Raw genomic sequence first — 27,614 nt, forward strand, 5'->3', positions numbered from 1 at the left:
GGCCTTCTTTCCGAGAGTGGATGTGTGGCGCATGGGACTTGGCGCACAGCGCTCGGACAGAAGGCAGCGGGACCATCGCAGTTCACGACAGAAATGACGCACAAGGGGATGCAGAGCGCCCATCGGCGATGTGATTGATTCAAAGATGAATGATAGGTTAAGAGCGCCGCAACAGGGTATGCGGTGGAGCTGTGTACCGGAAAAGCTATTCAGATCGATGGATGGATGGACGGATCGATGGATGATACGGGTGACAACAGGGCAACATGAGGCACGGAATCCCAGAAGTGAGCCGAGGAAACTGACATGGGCGGGAGAACGTAGTGTAGGAGCGTGGAGTCAATAGTCCGAGGCAGGACTGGCCTACTTTGCCATCTTCTGTCCTCCAAGTAAAGTTCTCACCAGCCGTGCTGGTGATAATTTGGGAATCCACCAGGCCACATGACCTTCTTTCTCCCCCCTCCCCTTCCACGATCTGCTCCGCCGTGTCCGGATTCGTCCATATTGCGCCGCAAATCGCTACTGCTACTGCCTTCCTCATCCGAAGTCTGAGCGCTGTTGGGTCGGCTAGCAGGCCCACTCTGGCTACGATTGAAGGCGGGCGGGTGGAGCAACCCGTCATGGCCGTTGCCATTGCCACTACCGTGTCCTCCGGGAGTATTGTGCTGATGATGAGCGTTCGAAGCTGCGTGCGGAAGGTGTGGTGTAGAGCGCGAGTGTTGATGGATCGATGAAGTTCTCTGGCTCGTTCCGCCTTGAGGCTCACCAAGCCTAGCGGTAGCAGCAGCGTACTGATCGCTAGCATTGTGAGTGTGGCCTTGCGTGAGGGGTCGAAGAGGTCCACCACCGAGTACGGTTTCCCTTCTCGGGGCTCTCGCAACAGGAGCTACAGGAGGGGCATCTCCTGCTCTACTCGCTTGTGCAGCTGAATTCGTGACCCGACTAGCCGCAGTAGAGGGATTGCCTCCGATACCTAGCATCCTGTTTCTCGACTGTCGCTCCCACAGCAAATTCTGTCTCAGACTTTCGGAGAGCTCATCGCGCAACATGTTCCTCCTCGTGGTGCGAGGCGTCTGAGGCGCCGCCGGCGTCGGCAGAGGCATAGATTCCCTTCGGTGGGAGGAGACGCCTGTCGCCGAGACCGGCTCTGGAGGGGCGGGTGGCGAGGCATCACCAGCGGATGCGGCTCGCTGAGGAGATCGATCGTTGGAGGCGGATCTCCTCTGACGGGATACCTGTTGTTGCTGGAGCATCCTTTCGGTCGAAGCGGTCGACTCAGCGACGGTGGCGTCACCTCTCGACGATCTGCGCGAGTCGGACCTGCGAGAGGAAGTACTTTTGCCCCGTGGACGAGAAGCTGTAGTGAGGTACTCGTCTTCCGCATCCGAATCTAACGCTCCGCTGCCTGCGTCAAGCATCGTTGTCGTTGTCGTTGTCGTGTTGAGAACAGGCAAAGCAACGGCACTCTTGGATCGGAGGGGACCTCCAGCGTCGGACGCACGGGGTAGACTACCAATGAGCGAAGGAGGCCTATGTTGCCTGCGCTCGCTCTTTTGCCCAGTGGTCGAGGATGGACGAACAATCGTAGCGCCCGAACTGCCACGAAGATCAGCAGCGGAGGCATGCGGACGTCCATGAAGCTGTCCCGGAGGCGGGTGCGGCTCCTGCTCCGGATGGAAGAGCGAGCTGAGCAATCCACGTGCAGGTGCAGGTTGTACTTGTGGTTGGCTAGCCTGCAGGGGAGTCTTCGGTCTCGCCGGGACAACGTTGGGAAGATCTGCGGTACTGGCAGACCGTACCGGAATCTTCTGGAACAATGACTTCTGATGCTCTTCCTCTGCACGGCGACGACGGCGAGCAGCTTCGTCAGCACGGCGACGTTCTTCCTCTGCCTCAGCAGACGTGTCGCTTGACCACTCGTCTTCGTCGTCGTTCTGCCACTCATCATCCTGAACTACTTCCTTCGCAGGCTCGGGTATACTTTGACGCTTATCTGCCTGCACTGCGGCTTGATCTTCCCTACTGGTTGTGGATTCGGCCGGCGTCGCGGTGCTGGTGGGAGCGACGTCGGCTTTCTTGGCGTTCAGAGCTGGTGCAGTTTTTGCCTCTGGTTCAGACTCCTCGTCGGAGAAGCCATCCTCCTCGTCCTCGTCTTCTTCCTCGTCTGCACCCATGATAAACTTCACTGGCTTGTTCTTCTTCGCATGCTGTTGCTTCGTCACCAGAGCAGGTTTTGCAGGCCCCTTCGTGGCTGCAGAAGGAGCGAGCGTCACTGGTGGGGCTGCACCTGTGGCAGCAGCAGCTTTCGTCATCGTGAGTCCCGCAGCAGCCAGACGGCCTGTGCTACCCCTGCCACCGCTTACTTTGCCCTTTCCTTTGTGAAGGCTTGCGCCGGATCGATTCCTGTGGGCGCTACTCAGACCACCCGACCGTACGTCAGTCCTGCTCTTGTTGGGCTTAAGAGGAGCTGCTTCCGACTTTCCATCCTCTTGTTGCGACGTTGAGAGGCCAGTGCCAGCAGCATCCGAAACAGTGCGGTTCTCAAGCGCAGGCTGAGATCGACCAGCATTGTCGTCATGGTAGTCATGAGCGTCGTCGTCGTAGCTTTTGCTGACAGAGGCAGAGAGGAAGAACTTTGCTTTCTTTGAATCTTGGCCTCGCGCAGCACGTGGGCTCTCCTTGTTGGATTCACGCTCCTTCGTGCTTGCTGGTACCGGCTGGGGCTGAGATTCTGCTATCTTGCTTGGACTCCTTTCTGTACGATTGGTGGAGACCGAGCTATGCTGCACAGGCTCGGTCGGCAGCGGCATTGTAGGCTCTGCTCTAGAATTCTCACCAGCGGGCTCGCCTTTCACGGTCTCCAGAGTTCCTACCGAATCCGTTCGGATGGAAGAGGGTCTGGCATCGTCTGGAATACCAGCGTGTCTGGCTTCGAAGCCAGAACCAGCAGGAGCACTTGAATGGGACGCAGCTATCAGCTCGTCTTCCGCTGCCTGGGTTTGCGGGCTGTTCGACTTGAGCATATCGATGGCTTCTGGTCCCTGGAAAGATCTTCTCTCGTGAGCCACCCCCAGACCACGCCTTTGATGCTCCTGTGCCAGGCGCGTGAGATCATCAGACTCTGTGCCAGTCGCCAGACTTTCCAGAGCTGCTTGAAAGCTCAGGGGCCGGGAACGGTTGGCCTTCCGTAGGTTGGAGTAGCGTACCCGGGCTCGACTGCCAAAAGCGGAGGAAGAGGACGAGGCAGCCCGCTTGCGATCGTTGACTGCTTCGCTCGCGCCTAATGAAAGGGTATCGCCAATCCGCCTCCTCGCAATGGAGGCTGCAGCAAGTGATGGAGGCGACTGAAGGGCTGAGCTGTCTGCTGTTGCACCAGCAGCGTTGTTGTACTGCGGGTTAGAATCTCGATCGGAAGGTCTGCCTCTGTCCGCTGACGGTTGGCGTGGCCTGCTTGGGGCTTCAGCTTGCTTCCCTGATGATGGTCCAGCAGCAGCATTACTCCGTGACGCTTTCCCAGCACCTTTTGTCCGGAGCTCTCCTTCTTCTTCACTGTCATCACTCCAGTCAGCCCCGCTCTCTGGATCAGAAGGAGCATTCTCATCCGCTTGCTTTGCTGCCCAGTATCCCGGTGTGATCTGAGCTACGATCGGCCTTCGCTGCAGACCATGTGATATGCTGCCGGCCCGACTTATCGCTGGTGTCTCTAGAGGCGTACAGTCGGCAAAGTCTGACCAAGAACTATCAGGCGGCAGCTGTGGTGGTGGATGTCCAGGCAAGCAAGAGTATGTGAGATCGTAAGGATTGTGGTCATAGACAGTCTTGCAGGCCCGTATCTGCTCACGATCGCCTATACCTGCAATACCACTCAAGGCTTGCGTAGACTCACCAGATGTGCCTCTCTATGCCATGCTCTCCATACGAAGTTCTCCAACCGCCTTCCTTTGTGCAAGGAATCGCCGACTTTGGTGAAGACTGGATCGGAAGAAGGTTGGAGGACACATCATGGAGGCCAGAGAAAGTCAGCCTTGTGATGCTCGCTCGCCCTCGCCTTGCAAGACCTCGTTACTTACCGTTCCATAGTGCAGCCAGTTGATCAACACTGAGATCATTCAGGTGCAGATTGGCAGTGGAAAGCTCGAGAAAGGGCCCAGGCAAAGCCGAGAGGTTGTGAGGCATGCTGAGACTGCTTGCCGGGCGGTTCTTTTCTCCTCTACTACTCTCAGCAGTCGGTGGAAAGCTGAGAGGAGGTGAAGATGAAGTATGCCGCTGATGTGTGGGGCAGGCGTGGTGCGAAAAGGGTATGAAGAGGGAGTTGACTCAGGTACCCACAGGAAGGCCCATGTACCTAAGCTACCTCTCCGGCCGATGGACGAGGGCTAGCGCGGGGGGGCGGGCGACGGGAGTGAGGTGGTGGATAGAGATGGCGAGGTGGGGCAGAAGTGTGGGGATCGACGGGGGCGGGACTGCAGTGGCGGCAATCGCGGGGGCGGCAGCAGCAGCAGCAGCAGCAGTTCCTGGATCCTGCCGACGTGAGCCGGAGTTACGCAGACGTCGTTGGGCGGGTGTGGCAGCAAAGAGCAGCACCTCCGACCCGCAAGCAATGCAGACGGGCAAAGGTAAGCACGCAGGCCGGGCACAGGCGATGTCCAGCCGGGTGGAACGTGGGGTGAAGGTGAAGAAGAAGAAGAAGGAGAACGAAGAGACAGCAGTGGTAGTGCTGGCACAGGTGGTGATGATCCTTGATCGAGGGTAGCGGTAGTGGTAGCTAGGATGACCCGCTCGCCGCCATGCCCTGTCCATCCGTCTGCCTGTCTCCCTGCACTCGCCCGTCCCCCGCCTCGGCTCCCCGCTTCTTCACCGCGCCGCCGTTCCGCTGCATCCGACGAGACGAACAAGGGACGTGAGATTCAATGTCCGCTCACATCTCCCTTTCTTGGCTCCCGCCTCAGGAAGACCTCGGCAGCCCAAGCAAGCTCACGTCTGCGCTCTTCGTAGCCTTCCCGAGGATCATCTCGCTCACCACCTTGCCGCTCCCAGGGGCTAAGGTGATCCCCCAAGGCCCATGTCCAGCGCAGACCCACGCATTAGGTACTGCAGACAGCGGTGAAATGAAGGGATAGCCCGAAGAAGTAATGGGCCGATAGCAGAGATTGATCGACACAATCTCGCCCTCGGCAATGGCAGGGGATAGGATGGCCATGCACTTCTTGAGGCGGTCCACTGATGGCTCGCTCAGGGTGACCGTTGAAGTTCCGGGAGGAAGGGGCGCACCGCCTGTTACGTAACAGAAGATGTGCTCAGTTTATGTTGAAGAGATTGGCCCTCGTCATGGTACCTGCCACTCACTGTTCTCCCCCGCAATGTAAAGAGTCCCATCAGGCCGTGTAAAAATCTCTGGACCGTTCGTCACGCCATGATCTCTCACAGCCGCGAAGATAGCTTCCGCAGGCAATGCCTCGGTGGGTCTATAGATGATCGAGTGGCCAGCCAACTCTCGTATCGGTACTTGGACGCCGAGGACGGATTGGGCGACTTTGCCAGTCCAGGGTCCGGCGGCCAGCAGTAGCTTATCCGTAGCCAACGGAATCGTGTCATGCGCCCCAGTCTCTACAGATATAGACGCAACACTACCGTCTGCATTGCGCTTTGATCCCACTGCCTTGCCACGCACATGCTTCACCCCAGCAGCTAGACACTCCTTCCACAATGTTTGAACAAACAGCTCCGGAGTGACCTGAGCCGTAGTGTCCTCGTCTCCGAGCTCTCTCAGGTCTGTGACACTATGAGAGTCCAGCCAGCCGAGGGTCCTCTCCGCAGCTTCGGTACCGGAGGGTAAAGACAGCCAGTCTTGCGGGTGAGGCAGGGCTCGCGTAGGGGCCTGCATCTCAGAAGGATTCGCCTCTCTGCTCACCGGCTTAGAAGCCCCTACATGCCTTCTCTGTGAAGCTGGCTTGGCGTCTAGCGAGTAGCTCTTGACCCGACGGTACCCGTACGCCTTGTCTCCCCCTAGCTCGGCGGCTAGCTGATCATGAAGATGCCAAGAGAGCTCGCCGAGAGACTGCCGGGGCGGGAATGGAGAGCGTCAGAAGGCTTGCGGAGGAGCGTGTCCCAGCTGAGCGTACTCACTCGCGTCGGGGCCCCGTGCCAGTCCCGTGCAATAAAGCCGGCAGCTGATACACATAAGAAAGCGCTCTAATGTCAGTGCTGGCGAGATTCCTGCCCCGACGTGGTTGGTCCGGACATACCTTTACCAGAAGCACCTCCTGCAATCTCTCCTTCTTCCACCAAGATCACATCGAGGTCTCCGTCCCGATAAGCCTCTTCACGAGTGAGATAGTATGCGGTACACACACCCATAATACCTCCTCCCACGATGATAATCTGCGTCTTTGACACTGTCATGACGCTTGTGGCTGCAGGCTCGGCGAAGAAGTAGGTACGATAAGCCAAAAGAGCGGGGTGACCGGCCCATAATGCGTGCAGGAACGGAACGGCGGAGGCGGAGTTGACTGTTGAGTGGAGTCGGCGTCGGGAATCTGGGGAAGATCGGGGTGGCTTCCTCAGTCGCTGCTCAGCTGCTCAGTCCAGCATCCCGCGAAGTCATTGCAGATAGCACTAACGAGTAGGCGTGCAACCTGGCATTCGTACAGATGCCGTCTCTCCCCATCTTCAGATCGACATGACATCGTCGATACTTACGTCGGCTGGCGGCAAAGGGTCCGACATGCGTAGACCTTTCATCGGAGCCGTGTCTCAGCTGGACCGCATCTCACCTGGTCTGCTCCTCTTCCTCTCATCCTTCACTGTCCTCGTGACAGGGTTTGCAGTACTGCAGTATCTCACTCCAAACTCTGAATTTTCGAAAGAAATGGTGCGGAAGACCACGGAGACAGCAAATGCTGCCCCTTTTCTGGGGCAGATCAGGAATCTGGAAGGGCAGATTTTCACCTTGGGCAATATAGCGAAGGAGCCTTGGTTGTATGGGGCTGGGCACGTCCTGCCTGCGTGAGTTACTGGCTAAGAAATTGTGGTCCGCCTGATCATGGCTGATTCGCCCGGCTATCGGATCTCTGCTCGTCCCGCCTGAGCGCTCAGTGCTTTGTGGACCTTCTTCATTCCGCTTCAGCATTCGACCTATCTGCGCAACCGCTATCGAGCTCTCCATCGAGTCCTTGGCAGGTTGATTCTCCTATCTGCCCTCCCTCTGGCTATCACACCTTTCTTCTTTAAAGCGAAAGGTGTCTTCTACACACACGAGGACGCGTTGCACCTCCATCGCCCATTTGCTTCCCTTGCAGCCCATTCCTCTACGCCAAGTGTACTCAGGCCTCTTCTGAGAGGGGTGCTTTGGCCCACTTCTGAGGTCTTTGGCTGGATCATCTCCACTATCTTCTTGTTCACAGCCTACAAGACTGTCACGACGGCTCGCTCGCGCCGCATTGCCGAGCACAAGAGGTGGGCCACCATGCAGACTCTCGTTGGACTCACAATCCACATCGAGCGATTCACCCTCGTCTTTTGCTCTGCACTAGCCAGTGCCATTGCAAACATCTTACCCGAGCATCTGAAGATGGCCTTGGGCGTTCCGACGAAGAGATCAGATTTTGCAGCGGGTGAAATGGCCGCCTTTGCGTTCTCATTGTGGGCTGCAGCAGCCATCACTGTGCCTTGGGCTTGGCAAGCCTGGAGGCAGCTAGATGCTACGCACTCAGCTTCGGCTCAAAATAAGATCAAGTAAGACGAAAGAAGAAAATATCTCATTGCTCAAGGCACCCTGCCTCTCGATGTCGCCTATCTCGGCATGTACAATGGCTCGTAAAACCTACATGGGGCTCTGACTTCTTTCATGTCAGAAGCGATATACAAAGTAAGGACTCTTGTCGCCCAGGTCGATCAGCTCCTCCCTGGTCAATCTTTCAGCCTCACCGCTCTCCCTCATCTGTCTCTTCTTGTCGTTCTCCCACTTGAGAGCATAGCCATAAGCGATGGCAAAAGCGATGCCAAGCACACCGCAAGAGATGCAGACCTTGTGGCCTGTGGGGTAACGAGGTGCCTCGTTGGTGGGAAAGAGGGCAGAGCTGGTAGTGGGAACAATGGCCGAAAAGGTCATGAGGATCGCCAATCCCGTGCCCCTCTTCGTCTTGTGGGCTAGGTTCTGGGAGCCGAGGGCGATGTGGCACGGCGCAGCAGCGAAGACGCCAGGGACCGCCAAGAAGGAGCCAGCGTAGCGTACCTTGGGATCGTCGGACTTGAAGGAGATAAGACAACCGATGAGAGCGATGGTCATGGCTATGATGTAGTAAAGGATGCGGGCCTGATGGCGATCGGAAAGACAGGCAAAGAGAATGACGCCGACTACGGCAAGGAGGTAGACAGGCACCGTCATCAATTGCGACTTGATGTGATCGTAGCCAAAGGAAGTGTTGAGGAGCACTGGTAAGGTGAGAGCAAAAGTCACAGCGGGGACTGCCGTGAGGCCGAAGATGCAAGCCAGGATGTAAACCTGTGGCAGCAGAAGAAGAAGAAAAAAATGGAGGTCTCAGTACCCAGTATCATATACCTGCGTGAGAGTGAGGCTCTACCGCGACCTACCTTGAAGTCCTTAAAAGCATCCCAGATGTATTGAACCTTGAACTTCACCTCGATCACCCCTCCTTGGGAGCCGTCATGAATTATACGCTCCTTCATGTACGCCCTGTCGTCATCGGAGATGCCCTTGGCATCCTCTAATCCATTGCAGAGGAAGCAGTACGCGGGAATCGCTGAAAGCATGGTCAAGATTCCTGCAGACAACAAAGCAAGCAAGCGTCAACGATATAACATTGGGGAACAGCGTGAGCAACTTCCTCGATGCACTCACCTTCGATTGTGAAGATCCATCTCCAGCCGTCGAAGCCTACAGTCTGGACTGCGAGACAGGGAAGGAGTGGGATGGGTCGCAGAAGATGAGACCATGCGAGCACCTGAAAGTCTCATTGCTGACATGGCAAGCTGACTCACTCTTCGACAGTCCATACGCCAGCAACCCTCCAAATGCGCCACCCAGACTGGCAGCGGCGAAGAAGAGGGCGATGCGCAGCTGTATAGCGGACTGCGGGTAAACAAGGCTGAGCATGAGAGCCAGTCCCGGCGCGATACCCGCTTCGAAGACGCCGAGAAGTGTTCGGCAGACGATGAGGCCTCGGTAGTCCTGCACGGTGCCTGTGAGGATCATGAGAAGGCCCCAGGGGAGTGCTGTAAGAGGAAGCCACTTGCGGGCGCCGAAGCGGCGAAGGCAGAGGTTGGAGGGGACCTCTGGCGAGTAAAAAGCAGAAAATGCAGGTGGTATGTGTCAGAGCCCTGCAGTTCGTCGATGTCCAGCCGGCCTTGCTACCTACCCAGCATTGCATATGTGATGAAGAAGCAGCTGAGCGCAAGCTCGTACTGTCCCTCTGTGAGACCTAAGTCCTTGTCCATCTGTTGTTGCACACGCGACAGGTTGGGTCAGTTTGAGTGCTCTCTCTTACGCCCGCTCAGACTGACTGACTCACCCCAGCCACTTTACTGTTGCCGATGGCCGTTCGGTCGACAAAGCTGAAGAAGTACAGCAAAGCCGCAACGGGGAGGATCCTTATGTCCAGTCGACGCATGATCGCGGCGGTCCTTCTCTTGTCTTCAAGGTGCGCCAAGGGCTCTGCAAGCCCTTTCTCGGTCTTGGCATCAAAGGTGTGTTGAGCAGCGTCACCAGAGTTGCAATTGTCGTCGAATACAGAGAGGCCTCTTCCGGCATGCTCGGTACCGCTCAAGCGAGAGGGAAGTTCAGGCGAGGATGTCATCTTGGGACGGTGTTGAATAGTAGGAGCGAAATTCGACAGAATGATGCCCGGGGTATCAAGGGGTCTGTTCGGATGAGTGGGGGCTGATCCTCGTAACACAGTCTTGAGGGGGTACACCGACACTGGGACTATCTATACCTTTCGCCTGACCCATTCAGACCACTACCCATTACCCTCCGTCCTCCATCGTCCGCTCCCATTCACATTTGCTACCACTCAGCATCGCAAACCATCATCCGGACCTCTTCACCCGGAGGCACATACCAATCTCGTACCGCAGACTACACTCGATTCATCCCTTCTGCCTGACGCCCCCTCGCTCCCTCCTACTTTTCGCTTTACCACAGACGATCTCCAGCCGACGAGGGGGTGCAGCCCTTGCCAATTTAGCGACACGGACGTTGCTACAGAGCAAAAAACAAGCAAAGCAAAAGAGACCTCAGCTCGCTGTAGGTGAGAGCAAGCCACCAAAGACCGCAGCGGCGTTTCGAGCGCCCTGAACAATCCGACGCCAACTCCAGGGGGACGAGCATGGCGCTGTGTTGGAGAGCAAGCTCAGCTGGTACTCAGAGCAAAGCACCAAACACCGCGGAGCTTTGGAGGAAAAAAAGGGATGGCCGAACCTGAACACTGTAGCTGCCATTCAGGGCGTAGCAACAACTCTCCGTCGGCAACGATGCAGTGTCGATATCGTTCACAGCCATCCGACCAACGATCGACGGCATGAGAGTTCGGAGGTATAGTGTGTGTGTGTGTGGCTCACAGGGATTTGTCGATGTCGATATGGCGTCATTGCCTGCAGTGATGGGAACACGGCCGGACTACGGACAGAGCCCGAAAGTCCGACGATGGATCGCTCCGGCCGCTCAATTTTCACAGAAAGGTACACGGGCCAAAAAGCCAATCAAGGCAAGGAGCGGGCATGGAGGGAATGGTATTATACGAAGTCTTAGGAGAAGGGAATGGGGATGAGGATCATCATGCTAGACCACCTCTGTAGGCACTTGACATGGCCAGTCGTCTTGCCTGAAGTGGTGGAGAAGAAGGTGGTAATCCTGTCAGTAGGCTGCAAACATCTCGGGACTGGAGTCATCAGCGCTTGTGGAAGTGCTCGGACTCACCTGATCTAGGGAGATCGCGCCCTGCTTGAGGCGCAACTTGGACCCATCTTCTCCGGCAAACTCCAGCGCCCCTTCGTCCGTCTCAACCGCCACAGGTAGAGGCCTGTCTTCTTCCTCTTTGTCGTCATCATCGTCGTCGTCATCGTCGTCATCACGAACACCCATCCTGCTCCCTCCCTGTTGGCCTCTTGCACCGTAAAAAGCTGGACTTTTGTTCCCTTCGGGAGAGCCCGCTGAGAAGGCAGCACTTGTGCTTGTCCCGCCGAAGCGCTGAGGCGATCCGAAAGAGGGAGACCCACTCATACTCATTCCTGTGCCGGCCGAGAATGTTGAGAAGTTGCTGACCACCTTGCGCGAGGATGGGGAAGGGTTTGAAGCCGAGGAAGTGGAGGAGACATTGTTCCAAGTAGACGAGGTGGAAGAGGAGGAGCTACCGCCTCCGGCTCTCGAGCGTGGGAAGGGAGCGTGCGAGGTCAGAGAGCTGCTGGTCTGACGAGTCGACAGCCACTTGTCGGAGAGTCGAGAGCCGTATACCTGTACGACAAGCAATGAATGAACAAGTCGCGTTAGTAACTTCAATGTCTGTCGAGAGCACACTATCCCGAGCTCACCTTCTGGATGTGCGGCTTCGCGGTCTCAACGTCCGGGGCCGTACTCCACACCTCGATGTTCTGTCTTGCCTCATCCGAATCCCTATAGATGCTCTCTACCACTAGCTGCTTTGTGTTCTCATTGCGCAACAACAGGCGCTGATGGAGATCCCTCGCCACTTCGTCCATCAAGTCTGATACCGCCGGAGGCCGCTCGCTCGAAGCTGCCTCGAGACTGAGAGATTTCAGACGCTCCACAACTGCATCGCCCACTTCCGTGTGCAGACGATTCAGAGCCATCGCCTCTCCGGCTGCTGCGATGATGACGTGAGTCAGGAGAGAGGCTGTGGTGAGAGGTACCAGCAGGCCCGAGGTGACACGGACTATGCCTTGGTAGAAGTCTGCAGCGTTGCTGTAGGATGATAGGCCTGGCTCGCAAGCTACCATGAAGAGCGAAATACCCATCTGGGCCATCTGTCGCACCAAGACAAGAGGGTCGCTGCCATCGGGAGAGCCCTTTGGAAAGCCATCGCCGTACTCGCCGATGCCGTGAGGAGGAGCGTCTGTAATCAAGACGGCGAGCCTGGTAGCGGACGGCCGCCAATCCAGGTCTAGTGTGCACTTGAGCGCCGCCGTCACTGCCTCTGGGCCATCACCGCCTCCCGATGCATACAGCCCCGCAAGGTTCTCTTTCATCTCTGCGATGCTAGAAGTGAAGCCGAAGTTCTTGGTCACGTACGTATAGTCTTGCGGAGGATGGTCTCGGAACGAGACGAGTCCCACTCTAAGCGCTCCGGTCGTGGAGAGCTTTTCGGATTGGATAATGTTGTCGCAGATGGTTTCAATGTTCTTGGTAGCTGAGTCTATATACGATCCCATTGAGCCCGTTGCGTCCATTATCTATCCAGGCGCAGGCAGTATGGAAGCAGGAGCAGTGGTGTCAGCTACAGAGCGCAGCCCTCGGAGGCCTAGCTAGCAGAATTCCCCTCCCCTTGTCTGACTCACAAAGACCAAATCCAGCTCATTCGAAGCGGGAGCTTGTTGTGCGTCCCAGTCATACTGGTTGCTTCCGGACGGTTCTGCAGACGCCTGCTCAGCCAGAAGCTGCGATGCCTGTGCGCCAAACATGCTACTCGTCACAAGGAAGAGCAGTCAGGGTCAGAATGCAGGTCTTTGTAGATCGAATTCGCACAGAGCACACATGACTCACCTGTACACACCACCTCCGCCCCCGCTATGGCTTCCATAGTCCATTTTCGAGCGAGACGGGAGCTGCTCAGCTCGCCTGGGTCAGTCTATGGGCGCACCTCGATGTGTTGGTAGGATGTCACAAACTAATCACCCCGGCCGAGCCTTAAGAGGCAGTCGTTGGACGGCCTTCTTGCCAAGTAACGATGGATGCGCCGAGCAATGATGCCGAAGGTCAAGCAGAGGAGGATATGCCGGGTATGACCCAAGGGGTATCAAGGGAAGAGAATGTATGTCTCAAGAGGATGGATGGGCTCCTCTGGCTGACTGTGCCCTTTGGTGTAAATCTGTTGGACCCAAAAAAGGGCGTCTGTGCGGGGCTGATGACGCAAGGCGGCAGAACAAAGGCGGACATTTTGCTCACACCAAAGGCACACACACACTCTTGCCCAGGTGTCATGAGACAAAACCTACAGTCGATCGATTCGCAAGGGATCAATAATGAAAAGGTGATCATTGGTGATGAGTTGATACTGATACAATGTGTTGTAGTTGCGGCAAGTGCGACGGAGTGCTCTACTGATGATTCTTGTCAGATGTCCATCTACCTGATCCTTCGCCCCCACCTCGCTTAGGGCTGGGCCCTTTCCGCTTCCCTATCCCGAGCACCCTTCTGCGCTAGCTTCCTCAAAGACCAGATATTCTCTCCAGCAGCTCTCCACTGACCCTGACCCTTTGTGATAGCTGCCTCTGCTTCACTGATCATAGCATCTTCCTCTGATCCGTCGTCGAGCCCAGAGTCAGAATCAGGAGTCTCCACAGATCCTTCATCGTCCAGGCGGAAGAGGTCGATCTGGCCAGGCGCACGAGGCATACCAGGCGCAATGCCGCTCTTCTTGTCTTCCTTGTACCTCTGCAGAGCTTCTGGATTCTTCGACAATTCTGCCTCCAAACGTCGCTCTCGTGCGTTTGTCGCTTCCAAATTCGGCAAGATAAGGGCTGCCATAGACTTGAGTCTCTTCACTGCGGTGTCATGATTTGCGTAGGTGGCATTCTCAGAGAGGTCCCCTCGGGGACGAATGGTATACTCGACTTGCAGGTCGAAGGGTCGTAGAGAAACCTCTTCTGCCTGGTTGCCCTTTGTTGTGCTGGGCTTCATCTTGAAGGCATCGAAGTCGACGGGTCCCTGAATGATTCGGTCCCACATGTATCTATCCACTGTTACATCGAATTGAGTAATCTTCCTCTCCTTGATCGAGCCATCATCTTCTGCGCTTTCTTCGCCTTCTTGACGAGCGTCGGACGGCTCGACCCAGACTCTCATCAGATCCGCGTTGGGGTCAACTTCTTGGCTGCTGCTGCTGCGTCTGGTCCTCGGCGGCTCTTTTGTTTCGAGGGTGAGGCTCAATTGCTGAGATACAGACAGGAAACATTGTCAGCGATTTCTGCATCGCGACCGTCATGACAATAATAGTACTCACCCTATCTGGGTATAATTCAATTGCTCTTTGCAAGATCCTCTCGGACAGAGCCACCGACAGCTTGAAGGCCTGATCAGCCATCTCCATGCTGCCAAAGATCCTCTCCGCCATATCTTCGAGTGGGAAGTACTCGAACCCGAATACTTGTGCAGAATTGTGGTACGCAACAAGGATACCGTCCATACAGCCGATCTTCGCCTGAAAGAAGTACTTCAGCCAAGCCGAGCGCGCCATGTCATACCTCTCTCTCTCGTAAGATTGAAAGAGGCCTTTCATGGCGTTGATCTGGTATCCGCTCGCCTCGACCCAATTGGCTCGATCGTGTCGTACGCTGACGACAGCCCTGGTCTTCAGATCAAAAGTCGCCCGTGGGAGACGAGCGTCGTGACAGTCCAATTGACTGCGCATCAAGAAGTTGCTTCCCGCTTTTGCGTAGTGGTATGCCTCCTTTACAGAGTCTGGGGTAGGTGGGCCTGAGGGGCGATTCACCCGCAGGTACGACGCAAATTCTTCTGGGGTCGCAGTGAGCATCTTCTCCATAGCCTTGCCTAGGTTCTGCAGAACATAATTAGAATTTGATGAAGGGTCCACCTTACCCTTGTCCTGATCGATAGCATAGTACGTCCTATGAGGGCTGGTCGGATCGGTCGAAGCCCGTGGCTTTAGGCCAATCAGAGCAGGTAGTTTGGCAGCCATAGAAAAGCCCTTGGGCTCTTCCGCAAAGTCTTCGGAGTAATCTTTAGTAGATGGCGCCTTCCATCCGCTAATGAGGAAGTAGACTTGACTCAGCATGCTCGTCAAGCTGCTGGTGGAGCCACAGAATTGAGCATGCTCACGCTGCGCGATCTCGCGCAGCTCTTCGTCCACAGAGGAGGTGACATAGGCTGGCAATGCCTGATAATCGAACAAGTCGACGTCAGGTATGTCTGACAAAGTCTTCGGGAAGTTGTAGACTCCTGATCTCGGATCCTTCAGACGATGAACGCCTGGGTTGAACAGGACCCTGTCCAAACCATGGGAGAGGGTGGCTACCTCCATTTTCCTCAGTGGCGCGACCGGGTCGAATGGAATGTCCTTGGTGGCCAGCTTACCGCCAGTGAGCACCTGCAATGCGCCTTCGCTCTTCGTGCTCTCATCGTTGAGATCCCACACTTTGTCAGACACGTACGAGCCTGACTGTATCTTGCGCGCTTTTGCGGATGCGTCCCGATCTAGCAGAGTAGTCGTCACAGCAGGAGCCATATGGGGTGGAGGATCCCGGTTTCCTGATGACTTTGCGCTGCTAGAAGAGGCGGTCGGACCAGGGCTGGCGACCTGATCTTCGGCCATGACCTGGAGCATATCGGGTCCCCAGCCCGGTACCACTTCAGCAAAGCCTCCGTCAGCGGCAGTCGTCGTGGACGCAGAGGGGCTCGTTGGAGCCTTGCCCTTCCCTCTGCTGAAGACCGATGAAGGCGAAGCCGACTGCACAGCTCGCTTCTTGGAAGAAGCATCTTGGGAAGGCGCTTCACTCTGAGATGCTGGCGCTTGGCTTGACCCTGCCAAGGCACGCTTCTTTGCATTCTTTGCCACTCGACGCAGGCGCTTGGAGCCGAGTCCAGCTGAGGATGAAAAAGAACGCCTCCTGATGATGGGAGGGGCTATGAGTACCGATTGCGACATCAGTCTTGTGCTCGTCGTCAGTACTGCACCTAGAGATGCACTAGTCGAGCAGCTGACGATCCTGGGACGTGGCCATAGCGCTGCTGATGGCGGTCCAGCAGCCGTCGCATGGCTTCCAAGCCTCCGTAGAGCCAGCATCGAAGGGCTCAAGAGTGGCCAGACCCAAAGAGACGCTGACGGAACGAGGCAGAGGAGACTTAATGCGTTGAGTTGGTAGTCTAGGAAGATGTGGCTACTGCCCTCTGTACTTTGCCCTCCTTACCTGACCTCAGAGTAAATTAAGTGCAGGCCCCTTCGTCTTTCCGCTTCCGGTCCGACATGGTGGGACGTGTGTGCGCGCGCGCCTGGCCCTGCTGCCCTCCGCCAGGCGGACGATGGCCTTGGTGGGCGGGATTGATCATCGGAACGTCGCATGGCCTTGGAGCTGATCGCTACCCTCACTTCCCCTCACCTGCTCCCATCCTTCCTCCTACACTCGAGTAGATCCCAACATGGTTCTGCTCTGTACGGCGTCCTCTTCCACCACTCTGCTGGCCAGGCAGGCCCTTCTGGCCCGCTCGGCTGCCGTCGTCGGGCAGTCTCGCTCGGTTCACGACCTGGTAATCAAGCGCAAGACTGGTCTCCCCATTCACCGAGCTGGACCATACGGAGGCGGACGATCGTCCGTCTCAGGGCATGTGGCTACCGTCTTTGGATGTACTGGATTCCTAGGAAGATACCTGGTCGACAGGCTGGCGCAGAAGGGTACTCAGGTCGTCGTACCCTACAGAGATGAGGACGAGAAGCGACACTTGAAAGTAATGGGAGATCTGGGTCAGATCGTGCCAATGGTGAGTTCACAGTGGGAGAGGGAGCCAACACAATGCTGCAGAACATGTGCTGAAGATGTTCTCTGCCTCTGCCACGACCCTCGATAGGAATGGGACCTTCGCTCGGACCAGCAGATTGAGGAGTGCCTGCGTCATTCAGATGTCGTCTACAATTTGACCGGACGAGCGCACGAGACAAAGTGAGTGGCATGAAGTGAGCGCAAGGATGTTAAGAGCGAGCTCGTGCCTGATCGCTTCACCTTCCTACCATTGCCGCTGTCTCGCTTGCAAGGAACTTTACCTTTGAGGACGTCCACGCAACAGGCGCTGGCCGCATTGCTTCCATTGCCGCCAACGCTGGTGTATCTCGATTCATTCACGTCTCCCACCTGAACGCCTCAAAGGATTCACCATCGCCCTTCCTCCGATCCAAGGCCCAAGGCGAGGAGCTCGTCAAGAGTGCCTTTGAGGGAGCCACAATTGTCAGGCCTGGACATCTGTACGGTCACGAGGACCGTTTCCTGAACCAGATGGCTAGTGAGTGTAAAACGCGGGCAGTGGTATTCTTGTCTCCTGAAATTGATCACCTGCTACCTCCTTCCCGTTACAGGCTGGCCTCTCACATGGCACGTCAACTATGGCCAGACAAAGCTGCGCCCGGCTCACTCCATTGACGTAGCCCACGCCCTTGAGGTGATGCTCGATGCCGAACTCACCTCCATTGGCCAGACCTTCTCTCTAGCCGGACCTAGGACCTACACCATCAACCAGCTCCTGAACCTGGTGCAATCTCTTACATTTGAAAAGATCCGCAGGGAGGGATTGAATGTGCCGAAGTTCATGCTCAAGGCGGCAACGAAGATCGCAGACAGGGCATGGTGGCCGATGTTGAGCCCAGACGAGGTGGACAGGAGGTACATTGACGACCTCGCCGATGAGCCTGGGACGAAAAGCTGGGCTGACCTGGGCATTGAGCCAGACACAGTTGAGGAGGTAGCCATTGTCTACCTCAGGAGATACAGGTCCAACTTGCGGTTCGAGCAGCCCGTGGAGACGGGTGGGTCTAGGCTCAAGAAGGGCAAATACCACGTTGTAGACTAAATGTGGGATCGGGGTCGAGGAGATCGAGCCCCAAATATAAGCAATTGAACTCATTCGCTCAGCTCAGCTCAGATAGGGAGGAGCTTTGGTGTGCAAAGGTGGTGGTGATACAATTGATTTGATGATTGCTACATATACAGAGCCCTCCGCTCACCTAGCCGTGTCCGCGACTAGCAGCTTCACTCTCCTTCTTCTCCAGGGACTCCCACACTCCACCAAGACTTGGTCTTCTCAATCCTCCTCCCTTCAAAAGTCCAACTTGGACTCTTTGTCCCTAGCTCCAGAATGTCCAGACTCCTGAGCATTCCACTCAGCTTCTTACGCAGGTTCTCTCCGACAGTAGTCTTGGGGTCCCATAGTTTCATCCACAGGTAGACCTGTGAGGCGCCCGATATATCGTCGAGGGAGAGGTAGATTGCGAGGATCCTGCGGAAGATGAGCTGATTGAGGAGAAGGCTGGTCCTTCGGCCCGAACGACGGCCCGAAGATGGGAGAGTGGTCTCCTCAGTTGCAGACCCCCAGGCAGAACTCGTCTCGGCCGGGGAAAAGTCAGCCATGACAGGGAGAGGTCGGTCACGATCGCCAGAGCGCTGTTGATGTATGTGGTCGGCTTTGCGGATACACGCGACGACCCTGTCGAGCTGAGCTATCCAAGAGGGCTGTGATTGCTCCCTCCTCCCCCTCCTTCGCTCGATCCAGCGGGCTCTGCCATGGAGCTGGTCCAGGATCAGGTGAAAAGCCTTGATGTCGATATTGCCTGTGCGTGTCGTGGCTAGATCGAGCAGGTCGATGGCCGCTACAGTATCGGCGGTAGCAATTGGCACGACCTTGCTCTTGGCGGAATTCTTTCCGGGTTCTGGATCCAGAGGACCAAGTCTTTCGGCAGCACAGCAGATCATTCGACTCAGAATGGAAGCGTCAAGCTTAGCTGCTACCTCAGGTGTGATTGTCTGGACTAACAGAGGCCAAGTCCAGGATAGGTAACGCGTTTTGACCCTAAAAGCACGCTGTAGCACCAGAATTGTATCCGTCCAATCCTTCTGAGGAAGGCGGTTACACGCTTGGAGAACGAGGTCGTGGGCAAGAGTGACCTTTTGGGCTCTGAAAGCCATGCCAATCAGGTGCTCGAAGATCTTCGGAGTAGGTCGTAGTCCGACAAAAGGCGATTCGAGACCCTCCGACCTTGCGACCTCACTGCCTGTGTCAGTGACGTAGGAGAGATAGAGCTGGGAAGCCTTCTCAGCATCATCACCAGATACTGCTGATAATAGCACGATGACATCTGTCTCGTCTGGGATCTCCCTCTGATGCAGTAGCTGTACGAAGGCGTTCAAAGCCTCACTCTCCCGGCCCAGGTAGAGGTATGCCACAGCTAGGGAGGTCAACTCAAAGTGCGAGTACTTTTCTCCCGTCTTGGCATCGACGAACCTTTGCAAAGCAGTGGATGCAAATTCCTGGTCTCGTTGCTTCGTACTGAGCACTCCGGCTGACAAGCCTTTGGTGAACGAGCGTTGACGCTTTGGGTCTTTGTCGGCAAATAGCTTGACAAGATCTACCACTGTTGACATGTCTCTTCGAAGAAGCTCGGCGTCATTACTGGCATTACTAGTCCAGAGGTTCCATAGTAAAGCTGACTGAGATTTGAGCCCTAGCCTCAAGAAGGCGCTGAGCAGATAACGCTTGGCCGGAAGGTCAAGGACTAGGAGCTCCGCCTCATTCGGGGCGCTTTCGGTACTTGGAAAGCCCGTAAGCTGAATGACTTGCTGACGAACAGACACTCCTCGTTGAAGGACAAGCCCTCGTGCCAGTCTGGTGAGTTGAAACGCCGTGATGAGCTGTGTGATGCGAAGCCCAAGACCTTTGTAGTGGAGCAGCAAATCGGCCAGAATTTGGTAACGTCGATTCTGTAGCATCTTTTCACATAGGCCTCTCAGTGGGGGTATGGCAGATGCTTGATGATGAGACTGCATCGCCGGTACCAGCTGATCTGCAAAGTCTCTCAAAATTTGCTGACTCTGACTGAAGCCATCTGTCTTGCTAGGCGCCTTTCTGATGGGCGAAATTCTGCAGAGGGCCTCTGCAGTATCAATCGCATACTGAAGTGCAACAGTCTCACTGCGAGCTGATGATGCAAATCGCGTCAATGTTGCGTGGCAATGTCTCGCCACCATGCCAACGTCACCGGCTTGAATGCTGAGCCTGATTGCAAAGAGACGCGTGAACAATGCGAAGAAAGAGTCCGGGTCGGCCTCATCACCGAGCCAGGCCTTGGCATCATCGCTGGCTTCAACGAGGATGGCTCTCTCTGCCTCTCGAGAGAGTAGCTGGTCAAGAGAAGACCGGACTAAGGCCGAGCCTCCCCGCTGCCAAAGCGCTTCGCTGAGGCAATATTGTAAGGTGTGAATCAATTCTTTTCTAGACGGGAAAGCACCAGCGTCGTCTTGCTCAGAGGCATTTGTCTGTAGTAGCTGCTCTTGTACTTCTCGAAAGGCATCGAAGAGATAGATGTACTTTGACGCTGAAAGACGCAAGGCAAGGTAGCGGGCCGAGCGTCGGCTCAAGAAAGCGAAAAGATGGTCCTCCCGTGACTGGTCATATTCTTGTCGCAGGAGTTGATAGACGCGAAGCATCTGCTCTGGCGAGATCAAAATCTTACTGCCATCGCGACTGAGGCTTCCCTGGGTCATCGCCTCCATGCAGCGTCGCCTGCGAGAAGCGGACTTCGGCGAGGAGGAAGAAGAAGCTGAAGGAGCGGTACCATAAGGACCCTCGAAGTGGGCGAGGATTTCATCTACGAGACCTCGGAGGCCGTAGGCGGCAGCTTGTCGGCAATGGTCTATAAGTTCCCCGTCGTCCATGGCAGCAAGCCCCGACTCTACCTGATTTCGCGGCAGCGTCTCCTCTCCAAAGCCGTCCGAAGGCTTGGCATCCCATGCGAAAGCAGGATCGTGATCGAGGATACTGTCCCGCAGAGCCGTCTGACGTCGCAACGCGCCAGCGGTGTGTATGCCACGGCAACCAGATGGGCCTACGCTGGCTGCTAGAAGGGGCAAGAGCCGCGGCCATGCCACGCCGACCTCATTGCCTGAGTGTCGTTGAAGGCGTGGCGATGGAAGAGCCCGTCGAGCGAATTGAGCTCGGCCTGCCGTCGAGGATGCTCCGATCCAGGACGAGAGCTCGCAGCTACGGCGCATAGGATCACAGACGACCAAGCGGTCTCTGAAGGGACCTCGATATATACAATGGCGATACGAGACGATGAAGGGCAGGATGTGGGTGTTGAATGTAAGCCGATTCTGATCGGAACATCTGCTAATCACTCGCGTCCAAAAAAGTGCACGGGACTTCTGCTTCCGATCCGATGATGCGCCTCCGGTGTGGAGAAACGAGATTGACGATTTCCGTTTATCATGCTTGGCTAGATGCATGCTCCCGATCCACACACGTATTTCGCTAGCTCACCGCATTGAGGATTTGCATCTAGTGACCTCGAATCAGTCAGTGCGGTATACATCATGAAGGATTGGCAGCGCTCTCCTGAGCCAGAGGCCATGATGGGGCCCCGTGGCGTCAAGCGCTCACGCCTATCCACACCAGAAGACGAGCAGGTGGCACGCGCCGATACAACTACAGACGATATGACATCACTCAATGGCATCCCAGGTCCTGGACCTGCAACACAAGAGTCAAGACAAGCATTGGCAGCAAAAGCAGCCGAAGACAGAGCTATCAAGGGCGCCAGTAGGAAGGCGCGACTGATGTCACTGGCAGAAATGAGCTTCAGAAGTGAGTAGAATGAGGTTAGCAAAGGGAGAGCCCAACGGGCGGCCCACGGAGGAAGGAGTGAGCTGATGTCGCTTCTGAACCCGCACCACCTGCTGCTCAACAGCTGTCATAAGTCATCTCGCCTCTGCAGACGAAGAGACCGTCTCGGAAGTATCCTCCTACGCCCCTTCGCTCAATCCCCGCTATTCCGGTCCCCTCCTGCAGGCTTGCAAAGACAAGGCAGAGCGCCTGCGACGACTCGAGAGGGCCAAGGTGGTAGCTGCTCAAGCTAGGGAGAGGGAAAAAATATCGAGACCGACGGCAATTGCGATTCAGACCTCGGCCGACGTGATGATGGGCAGGAATGGCAGGCCCATCAAGAGGGCGGAAAAGACAGCGGGGGGAAGGAGGATGTGGGCAAAGGCGGCAGCAGCAGCGGGCAAGAGACGGTGAGACAGCGATGTGAGATTTTCTGTTGTAACAATGTAACATATGGACAATTGGCTTTATGACGGCTTGAGTGACGAAAACAAATTGGCAGGACATCCCACGACGGGCTCTACACCTACCAGGCATAGATCCTCTTCTCTCCCTTAGCAGGCTTCCTCGGCGCAGAATAGAGCTTCTTCTCCATCACTGACGGGTCCGGTAGACATGTTATCTTGCATGTTGCGGTAGCTTTGACTGCAGACCATAGATCGGGGTCCACGTACCAGCCTTCAAGGACGATCTCATCGATTGGAACGGCATGTGGAAAATAGATCGATGGATCTGGCGCCGGAGCTTGCTCTTGTGATCGTTGAGACCCACGTTGGAATGCGCCTGAAGATTGAGCGTATTTCGCCTGAGCAGTCTGAGAATCATTGAAGTCCTGGCAGTTCTTTCTTCTCCCCTGTTCCAGTCTGAATATAGACGAGCCGAGGTGAGGGAGTGCCTCCCACTGTTCCCTGCTGTAATTTTGCCACGACCGTGCGTAAGGATCAGGAGTACTGCGACGATACAGGACCTCGTGACAAGCCAATTCGATTCGCGAAAGGTTCGGACAAACTGGTATGCCAAAACCGGGGTACGCCAGTAGCCCGAACACGACGTCCACAGCTGTTCGAATCAGATCTACGCCCTCCGTAGACAACTCTTGTATGTCGATCATCAAGCACTCCAGGTGTTCCCAGCATCGAAGGCTGTTCGTCAAAGTCCGGATATCCTCTGGGAAGAGTACACGCAGTCGAGCTGTCCTCAGTAACGGCGTTTCGAAGGTAGCCAGCGCTCTTGCATCTGTTTCGAGCGTGCGAAGCGCGGGCAGAAGAAAAGGTTTGGCAGGAGACGGGATCGGTATCAGAGTTCTTGGCTGCTCGTGACTCTTCAATACGAGATCAGTCAAGAACGGGAATCGAGAATTTGCGTCCAGAGCACCCTCCAGGAGATTACTCGACTCTCCAGACGGCAACAAGAGAGGGAGCTCCAGCTTTTGCACTGTTTGTGAACAGCAAGCAGCCGCTTTCCAGTACGTGACCGTCCCGCGGACAGCCGTCTTCACACCCTTGGCTTCGATTGCCAAAGTCGTCGCAACCCTTAGTAGTGGCTCTAGCATTTTACCGAAGTCATCCCATGCGGGAGAATCTGTCATCACCAGACGAATGATGCTTGGGAGCTTTGCTCGACCTTGTATCTGGCGGCCCAGCGTATGCAGAAGCTCTTTGTCTACCTCGCCGTAAAGCTGCAAGGAGATCTTGTCCAAGAGAGGTGCTGCAGCAACAACCTCCAACTGTCGGGTCGTGATCTCATGTGTGTATCCTTTGATGTCGCTAAAGCCTGGACGAGATCTGTCACAGCACCAACAGTCGGTGTACAAGCTACTGTGTAGTTCAAAGTTGACGAGGGTGGCTCTAGAAGTCCAGGCGAGCTTGACCGTTTCCTCAACCTCTCTCAAACAACCTTGTGCGGGCATTTTTATCGTCCGAAGAGAGTGCATCGATCTTTCTCCACAAAGCCGCACTACGGCTGGGAAATACAGCCTGCCCTCTTCGCATGCTGAATAATGATGCTCATACCGAGCCTCGACATTGACCTCAGGGAGGGGCAGGAAAATTGTGGTATCACGCCACAAGCTGCTTTGTCTCAGCGCCAGTTTCCGCCAGGAGGAGCAAATTTGGACAGCGATGAACGGATTTTCGAGTGGCGTTGAGCTGTTGTATAGATGGCCAAAGATCTCCGACACGAGCTCGTTTGGGAATCCGTCGAAGGGAAAGATCAATCGCCAGGCGCTGTCTATCGCTCGGACTTCTTCCTCTGGAGGCGACTTCATTGCTTCAAGAATCTCGCGAGCTGATCGCAAGGCTTGCGCTGCTTTGTCGCCGTAGCCACTGTCGTGGAAGCCGCGGGCGGCCCCGGCTAGATACTGTGAAGGAGGCAATGTACATACAATCTGAGGGGTCAGAAGAGTAGAGCAGACCTCAGCTCGCGGGCTGGCTCACAAGTGGCTTGTCAGGACAAAGGAGAAGGCACTTCCTAGCATGCCTCAGCGCCCTTGTGAAGTCCTTTGCTCGCGAAGCCTCGATTGATCTACGATAGAAGACGAGAGCGAGCTGCGAGATATCTTCGGGCGAGCATGGTGATGCAGGCCGTCCATCGATCGGCGAAGCTACTTCCCCCAGTTCGAGACGAGCTCTCTTGGCCTCGGTGCCGTCGTGGGTGGACTCAAGGACGTTCGTAGAAGTTGTAGCAAGGCGACTTCTGCCGTGACCCGTCATGCCAGTCAGCACTCCTTCATGATGATCTCGTCAGAGAGGTGGCATCGAGAGCGACATCTTCACGGAAAGGGCGTCGCGTGGTTGACTGACAGGCGCGAGTGGGACCGCGCGGAGGTGGCTGGGCTGGGCTGCTTTTCGTATCCGAACCTCCCTGGTCGTCGAGTCTCGGATCCTAACTCTCTTCCACCTTCTCGGCTCCTAAGTCAAAGTCACCGCCAAGGAAGCAAGCGTGAGAAGGTAGCAACACCTCGTTCCGCTACCCGCTCACACCTCCTCCACACCTCCTTCCGGAGACGGACGCCCTACGGGCTCGTACCCCCTCGCCCCTTGGCATCCAGGCCATCAGGCGCTGGCTGCCAAATTCGCATCTGCTCGCCGTTACCACCCGCCCAGCACGAAGGTTCCGCACTCCTTAGGTGCATATCTGTTCTCGCAGCCATGGACGATGCTGCAGATGGCTCGGGCTTCAACGCCTACACTGCTGAGGGGGAACAATCACGCTTTCTTGAAGGTCTTGAGGACGTGAACGTGTCGTCGGTGGTTGAGAATGGCGAGACGAGCCAGGGAGCAGCGCAGCCTGTCAAGTACCAGGTCGCCGATCGGGAGCATGCGCTCGAAAATGGCCATGGTGGAGGCGCGGATGGCGGACCGCCGTATCATGGGTCCAACAACGACAGTAATCTTCAGGCTGTCGCTGCAGCTGCTGCCATTGCCGCCGCGGTAAGGCAGCATCAGGGTGAGCAGGGCAATCACGAAGGCCGTGACCACGAGCAGAACGATCACCTTCATCGCCCACAGTCTCCTCTGGACGAGTCTATGAACGCTGCGGCTCACGGCGAGGACGGCAGCCATTCGCCTGCAGAAGGCGCAGAGGACGCAGATGAGACTGGCGATGGATCCTCGAAGCGCAAAAAGACGAAGGATCTTAGTCCAGGGCCGGACAAGTCACGCAAGCAGAATTCATCCTGCGATGTTTGCAGGGGAAGGAAGGTCAAGTGCGTACGGGAACCTGGAGAAGACAAATGCAACGAGTGCAAGAGAAAGAAGACTGCATGCACCCACTTCTACGTTGAAATGGTCACCAAGGGTCCAAGGCGGCCTAGCAAGCGTCAAAAGGCCGCTCACGCGGCAGCAACGGAGGCCTACGCTGCTACGCCTTCGGACGACAAGGAGCTGCTATCTCCTGTTGTTCGCTTCCTGCTCTTTCAAGATACTCCGAACTATACACCAAGTCAAGCGCCACCTTCTCCAGCTAATGGTATCAGCTCTAATTCGCTACCGGCTAATCGTCCCAAATTGCCATCTGCTGCCGAGTCGAGACTACACATCGGATCTGCCCGGGCAACAATGATCTCACATCTTGTCCAAGCTTACTTTTCCTTCGTTCATGCCCGCTATGCCATTATCGATCAGACACCGTTCCACTCACACTTTGGTCCAGAGGGTGATCAAGGGCAAGTGGCAAGCACATCTGGGAGCAGCAATGCACCTACCACCCCTGCCTCTTCGGATGTCATTTTTGCAGCGATCTTAGCATGGGGAGCCCTCTTCAGCGAGTCCCCTATTTTGGTAGGCGATCGCAAGGAAGCGGAGCAGCGCCTCGGTCCCGACGAGAGGTCAAAGCGAAGCGCAGCTGTGAATGGGCAGAGCGACCCTGCCAATATTGACGAGAGCGCTACACCAGTTGGGACTTCGCGAATTGCACAAGACATACTGCTACGTGCTGTCGAAGTTTTCGAGGCTCACAAGGGGCATCGCCATGCCACTCTCGATACCGCAAGAGCTGCACTCCTCTTGGAGCCTCTGCTTGTTTCGGCTCGCAGACGGCCATTCTCGCAACGCCCAGTGGACGCTCCCTTCCAGATCATGGGTGATACCAACCAACCTCAGCATCGCATACTTACCCGACCTTTCGTTCATCAAAGCGGTACGTGGCAACGGATTGCGCTCAGTCATCTAATGGATCTGGGATACCACACCGCCGCGGGTGTTGCGACTATACATGACGAGAAGGAAAGGCGCTCAGCGCTTATGACGTGGCGCCTTGCCAGCGCGCTCGATGCACAGCAAGCAGCTCTCTTCCGTCGCAAGGCTTTCAATGGCGACGAAGACTCGACATGTGGTGACCCGGAGCCCTCGCAGGATACTCCTATCGGACCACTCTCACCGCACTCGTCTGGGGAAGGCTTTGAGGTCTGGTTGGCTGCGTCGAAGGCAGATGCAAACATCAACAGGCTCGTCGCAAAGACTCTATGGGCACCGAGCGTCCAGCTTGCGGGCATCCCTGTAGACGAGGCCCAGCTGCTTATTCGTAGCCTCACTCAGTGGTCGGAAGAGTGGATGGAGAGGGTAGGCCTACCGGTATCGCGCTTCCAACCGTGGGACTTTTCCGCCTCTCTGACCGCCGCCAATTTCGAAATGGGCTTCCACGTCAAGTGGATCCTTCTCTGGGAAGCACTCGACGAGATCGGCTTCTCGTCCTCTTCCCTCGGTTCTATCTCCGCAGAATCCGCGTCACTCTCCACCGTAATAAAAAAGGTCAACGATGAAGCCCTCTCCGGCGCGCTGCGCATCGCCGAAGTCTCTTCGTCCCTCGCCGACGCGGGATGGATCAAGCTCGACGCAGGCGGCATCTGTCTGCCAGCTATGATCGAGACTGCCTACTTCCTCGCCCGCTTCGACAGACAAAAGGAGACAAACGACGTCATTCGCGCTATCAGACAGTATGGTCGGGTGCTAGACATCGCTTACGAAGTGTCCAATGAACTCGAACTCCTCGTAGCTGCCCTCTCTGGCTCGAGCCCGCAGAGTGCAGCAGTGGGGCACGAAGGAGCACAGGGACCATCCGAAGAGCTGTCTGCGCAGCCTCAAAACCAATATAGTCTGGAAAACCAGCAGCAGCAGCAGCAGCATAGCCACCAGCGCCATCACCAGGACGACCAGCATGAGGCTCAGACGGCGGCGGCGGCGGCCGCGGCCGCCGCCGCAGCAGCAGCAGCCGTCATGGTCGACGATAACACCCATGCGGGGGAGACGGCGGCTACTGGGGAGATGATGGATGAGAACGAGCTTGACCAGGTCTGGAAGGCGGATGAGGATTAGTAGGAGCAGTACGGGTAATTGTTGAGAGCAGAGATGCCTCACATGCACAGATTTCAGGTCGAAAGGCGAAAATGTTAGGCTCCTTTTCGTTCTCGTTTGTTGTAGCAGTAGCGTCCGCAATAGATCGCACGGACGTTGATTGAATGTCATCACTCAATATGGTTACCAAAATACAGGAAAAGTTGCATTGATCTTTTTGCCTCCAAGCAGAATTCTGTGGCTCCCACTCT

The 27,614-nt window shown here is 56.0% G+C and overlaps 11 protein-coding genes across 11 annotated transcripts; 4 read left to right on the forward strand and 7 right to left on the reverse strand.

Moving 5' to 3' along the window:
* Nucleotides 1-260: 260 nt before the first annotated feature.
* Nucleotides 261-4,560, reverse strand: BCV69DRAFT_31510 (hypothetical protein). Its single transcript, XM_025495174.1, has 3 exons — nt 4,071-4,560; nt 3,887-3,972; nt 261-3,752 (listed from the first exon to the last, which is right to left on the reverse strand). The coding sequence occupies exons 1-3, from the start codon at nt 4,174-4,176 to the stop codon at nt 399-401; spliced, it is 3,546 nt and encodes a 1,181-aa protein (XP_025346904.1). The 5' UTR covers nt 4,177-4,560; the 3' UTR covers nt 261-398.
* A 297-nt stretch (nt 4,561-4,857) lies between these two features.
* BCV69DRAFT_283849 (FAD dependent oxidoreductase) lies at nt 4,858-6,401 on the reverse strand. Its single transcript, XM_025492838.1, has 4 exons — nt 6,246-6,401; nt 6,127-6,170; nt 5,347-6,058; nt 4,858-5,274 (listed from the first exon to the last, which is right to left on the reverse strand). The coding sequence occupies exons 1-4, from the start codon at nt 6,355-6,357 to the stop codon at nt 4,946-4,948; spliced, it is 1,197 nt and encodes a 398-aa protein (XP_025346905.1). The 5' UTR covers nt 6,358-6,401; the 3' UTR covers nt 4,858-4,945.
* Nucleotides 6,402-6,884: 483 nt separating this feature from the next.
* On the forward strand, nt 6,885-7,794 carry BCV69DRAFT_31605 (hypothetical protein). Its single transcript, XM_025495196.1, has 2 exons — nt 6,885-7,005; nt 7,089-7,794. The coding sequence occupies exons 1-2, from the start codon at nt 6,981-6,983 to the stop codon at nt 7,736-7,738; spliced, it is 675 nt and encodes a 224-aa protein (XP_025346906.1). The 5' UTR covers nt 6,885-6,980; the 3' UTR covers nt 7,739-7,794.
* A 55-nt stretch (nt 7,795-7,849) lies between these two features.
* BCV69DRAFT_271667 (MFS general substrate transporter) lies at nt 7,850-10,212 on the reverse strand (the record flags this gene model as incomplete). Its single annotated transcript, XM_025490961.1, has 6 exons — nt 9,531-10,212; nt 9,378-9,456; nt 9,001-9,294; nt 8,861-8,908; nt 8,593-8,783; nt 7,850-8,503 (listed from the first exon to the last, which is right to left on the reverse strand). Exons 1-6 carry the CDS (start codon nt 9,813-9,815, stop codon nt 7,850-7,852), a joined length of 1,551 nt encoding a protein of 516 aa, XP_025346907.1. The 5' UTR covers nt 9,816-10,212.
* A 406-nt stretch (nt 10,213-10,618) lies between these two features.
* Nucleotides 10,619-13,052, reverse strand: BCV69DRAFT_261214 (hypothetical protein). Its single transcript, XM_025490692.1, has 5 exons — nt 12,737-13,052; nt 12,532-12,655; nt 11,548-12,426; nt 10,937-11,470; nt 10,619-10,841 (listed from the first exon to the last, which is right to left on the reverse strand). The coding sequence occupies exons 1-5, from the start codon at nt 12,778-12,780 to the stop codon at nt 10,794-10,796; spliced, it is 1,629 nt and encodes a 542-aa protein (XP_025346908.1). The 5' UTR covers nt 12,781-13,052; the 3' UTR covers nt 10,619-10,793.
* A 150-nt stretch (nt 13,053-13,202) lies between these two features.
* BCV69DRAFT_283852 (Pet127-domain-containing protein) lies at nt 13,203-16,092 on the reverse strand. The gene is made up of 2 exons (XM_025492839.1): nt 14,196-16,092; nt 13,203-14,125 (listed from the first exon to the last, which is right to left on the reverse strand). The coding sequence occupies exons 1-2, from the start codon at nt 15,855-15,857 to the stop codon at nt 13,346-13,348; spliced, it is 2,442 nt and encodes an 813-aa protein (XP_025346909.1). The 5' UTR covers nt 15,858-16,092; the 3' UTR covers nt 13,203-13,345.
* A 214-nt stretch (nt 16,093-16,306) lies between these two features.
* On the forward strand, nt 16,307-17,881 carry BCV69DRAFT_283853 (NAD(P)-binding protein). Its single transcript, XM_025492840.1, has 4 exons — nt 16,307-16,687; nt 16,775-16,866; nt 16,959-17,203; nt 17,277-17,881. The coding sequence occupies exons 1-4, from the start codon at nt 16,349-16,351 to the stop codon at nt 17,765-17,767; spliced, it is 1,167 nt and encodes a 388-aa protein (XP_025346910.1). The 5' UTR covers nt 16,307-16,348; the 3' UTR covers nt 17,768-17,881.
* BCV69DRAFT_31690 (hypothetical protein) lies at nt 17,608-21,068 on the reverse strand. Its single transcript, XM_025495197.1, has one exon. It carries the CDS (start codon nt 20,959-20,961, stop codon nt 17,947-17,949), a length of 3,015 nt encoding a protein of 1,004 aa, XP_025346911.1. The 5' UTR covers nt 20,962-21,068; the 3' UTR covers nt 17,608-17,946.
* Nucleotides 21,069-21,200: 132 nt separating this feature from the next.
* Nucleotides 21,201-22,001, forward strand: BCV69DRAFT_313497 (hypothetical protein). Its single transcript, XM_025495032.1, has 2 exons — nt 21,201-21,553; nt 21,657-22,001. Exons 1-2 carry the CDS (start codon nt 21,283-21,285, stop codon nt 21,983-21,985), a joined length of 600 nt encoding a protein of 199 aa, XP_025346912.1. The 5' UTR covers nt 21,201-21,282; the 3' UTR covers nt 21,986-22,001.
* BCV69DRAFT_313498 (hypothetical protein) lies at nt 21,974-24,329 on the reverse strand. Its single transcript, XM_025495033.1, has 2 exons — nt 24,007-24,329; nt 21,974-23,930 (listed from the first exon to the last, which is right to left on the reverse strand). The coding sequence occupies exons 1-2, from the start codon at nt 24,280-24,282 to the stop codon at nt 22,098-22,100; spliced, it is 2,109 nt and encodes a 702-aa protein (XP_025346913.1). The 5' UTR covers nt 24,283-24,329; the 3' UTR covers nt 21,974-22,097.
* A 391-nt stretch (nt 24,330-24,720) lies between these two features.
* BCV69DRAFT_278027 (hypothetical protein) lies at nt 24,721-27,384 on the forward strand (the record flags this gene model as incomplete). Its single annotated transcript, XM_025491187.1, has 1 exon — nt 24,721-27,384. One exon carries the CDS (start codon nt 24,721-24,723, stop codon nt 27,382-27,384), a length of 2,664 nt encoding a protein of 887 aa, XP_025346914.1.
* Nucleotides 27,385-27,614: the final 230 nt, after the last annotated feature.

This window comes from Pseudomicrostroma glucosiphilum (genome assembly GCF_003144135.1).
Source record: "Pseudomicrostroma glucosiphilum strain MCA 4718 unplaced genomic scaffold BCV69scaffold_10, whole genome shotgun sequence".
In the NCBI taxonomy this organism is placed as follows: Eukaryota; Fungi; Basidiomycota; class Exobasidiomycetes; order Microstromatales; family Microstromataceae; genus Microstroma; species Microstroma glucosiphilum.

Excerpts from the sequence above, each read along its gene's own strand:
- BCV69DRAFT_283849 (XM_025492838.1), bottom strand. The coding sequence starts at position 6,357 with ATGGGTGTGTGTACCGCATACTATCTCACTCGTGAAGAGGCTTATCGG. Across the intron at positions 6,171-6,245 it reads AGGAGGTGCTTCTGGTAAAG|CTGCCGGCTTTATTGCACGG; the intron begins GTATGTCCGGAC and ends TATGTGTATCAG. Across the intron at positions 5,275-5,346 it reads TTACATTGCGGGGGAGAACA|GCGGTGCGCCCCTTCCTCCC; the intron begins GTGAGTGGCAGG and ends GTTACGTAACAG.
- BCV69DRAFT_313497 (XM_025495032.1), top strand. The coding sequence starts at position 21,283 with ATGAAGGATTGGCAGCGCTCTCCTGAGCCAGAGGCCATGATGGGGCCC. Across the intron at positions 21,554-21,656 it reads GGCAGAAATGAGCTTCAGAA|CTGTCATAAGTCATCTCGCC; the intron begins GTGAGTAGAATG and ends GCTGCTCAACAG.
- BCV69DRAFT_313498 (XM_025495033.1), bottom strand. The coding sequence starts at position 24,282 with ATGACGGGTCACGGCAGAAGTCGCCTTGCTACAACTTCTACGAACGTC. Across the intron at positions 23,931-24,006 it reads TTTGTCCTGACAAGCCACTT|TATCTAGCCGGGGCCGCCCG; the intron begins GTGAGCCAGCCC and ends CCTCCTTCACAG.
- BCV69DRAFT_261214 (XM_025490692.1), bottom strand. The coding sequence starts at position 12,780 with ATGGACTATGGAAGCCATAGCGGGGGCGGAGGTGGTGTGTACAG. Across the intron at positions 12,656-12,736 it reads GGCGGAGGTGGTGTGTACAG|CATGTTTGGCGCACAGGCAT; the intron begins GTGAGTCATGTG and ends TGTGACGAGTAG. Across the intron at positions 11,471-11,547 it reads CGAAGCCGCACATCCAGAAG|GTATACGGCTCTCGACTCTC; the intron begins GTGAGCTCGGGA and ends CTTGTCGTACAG.
- BCV69DRAFT_31690 (XM_025495197.1), bottom strand. The coding sequence starts at position 20,961 with ATGCGCCGTAGCTGCGAGCTCTCGTCCTGGATCGGAGCATCCTCGACG.
- BCV69DRAFT_283853 (XM_025492840.1), top strand. The coding sequence starts at position 16,349 with ATGGTTCTGCTCTGTACGGCGTCCTCTTCCACCACTCTGCTGGCCAGG. Across the intron at positions 16,688-16,774 it reads TGGGTCAGATCGTGCCAATG|GAATGGGACCTTCGCTCGGA; the intron begins GTGAGTTCACAG and ends GACCCTCGATAG. Across the intron at positions 16,867-16,958 it reads GGACGAGCGCACGAGACAAA|GAACTTTACCTTTGAGGACG; the intron begins GTGAGTGGCATG and ends CTCGCTTGCAAG.
- BCV69DRAFT_31605 (XM_025495196.1), top strand. The coding sequence starts at position 6,981 with ATGGGGCTGGGCACGTCCTGCCTGC. Across the intron at positions 7,006-7,088 it reads GCTGGGCACGTCCTGCCTGC|CGCTCAGTGCTTTGTGGACC; the intron begins GTGAGTTACTGG and ends GTCCCGCCTGAG.
- BCV69DRAFT_283852 (XM_025492839.1), bottom strand. The coding sequence starts at position 15,857 with ATGTCGCAATCGGTACTCATAGCCCCTCCCATCATCAGGAGGCGTTCT. Across the intron at positions 14,126-14,195 it reads TTGAATTATACCCAGATAGG|CAATTGAGCCTCACCCTCGA; the intron begins GTGAGTACTATT and ends TCTGTATCTCAG.
- BCV69DRAFT_31510 (XM_025495174.1), bottom strand. The coding sequence starts at position 4,176 with ATGCCTCACAACCTCTCGGCTTTGCCTGGGCCCTTTCTCGAGCTTTCC. Across the intron at positions 3,973-4,070 it reads ACTGGCTGCACTATGGAACG|TCTTCACCAAAGTCGGCGAT; the intron begins GTAAGTAACGAG and ends CTTCCGATCCAG. Across the intron at positions 3,753-3,886 it reads GGCATAGAGAGGCACATCTG|CTGCCGCCTGATAGTTCTTG; the intron begins GTGAGTCTACGC and ends CCACCACCACAG.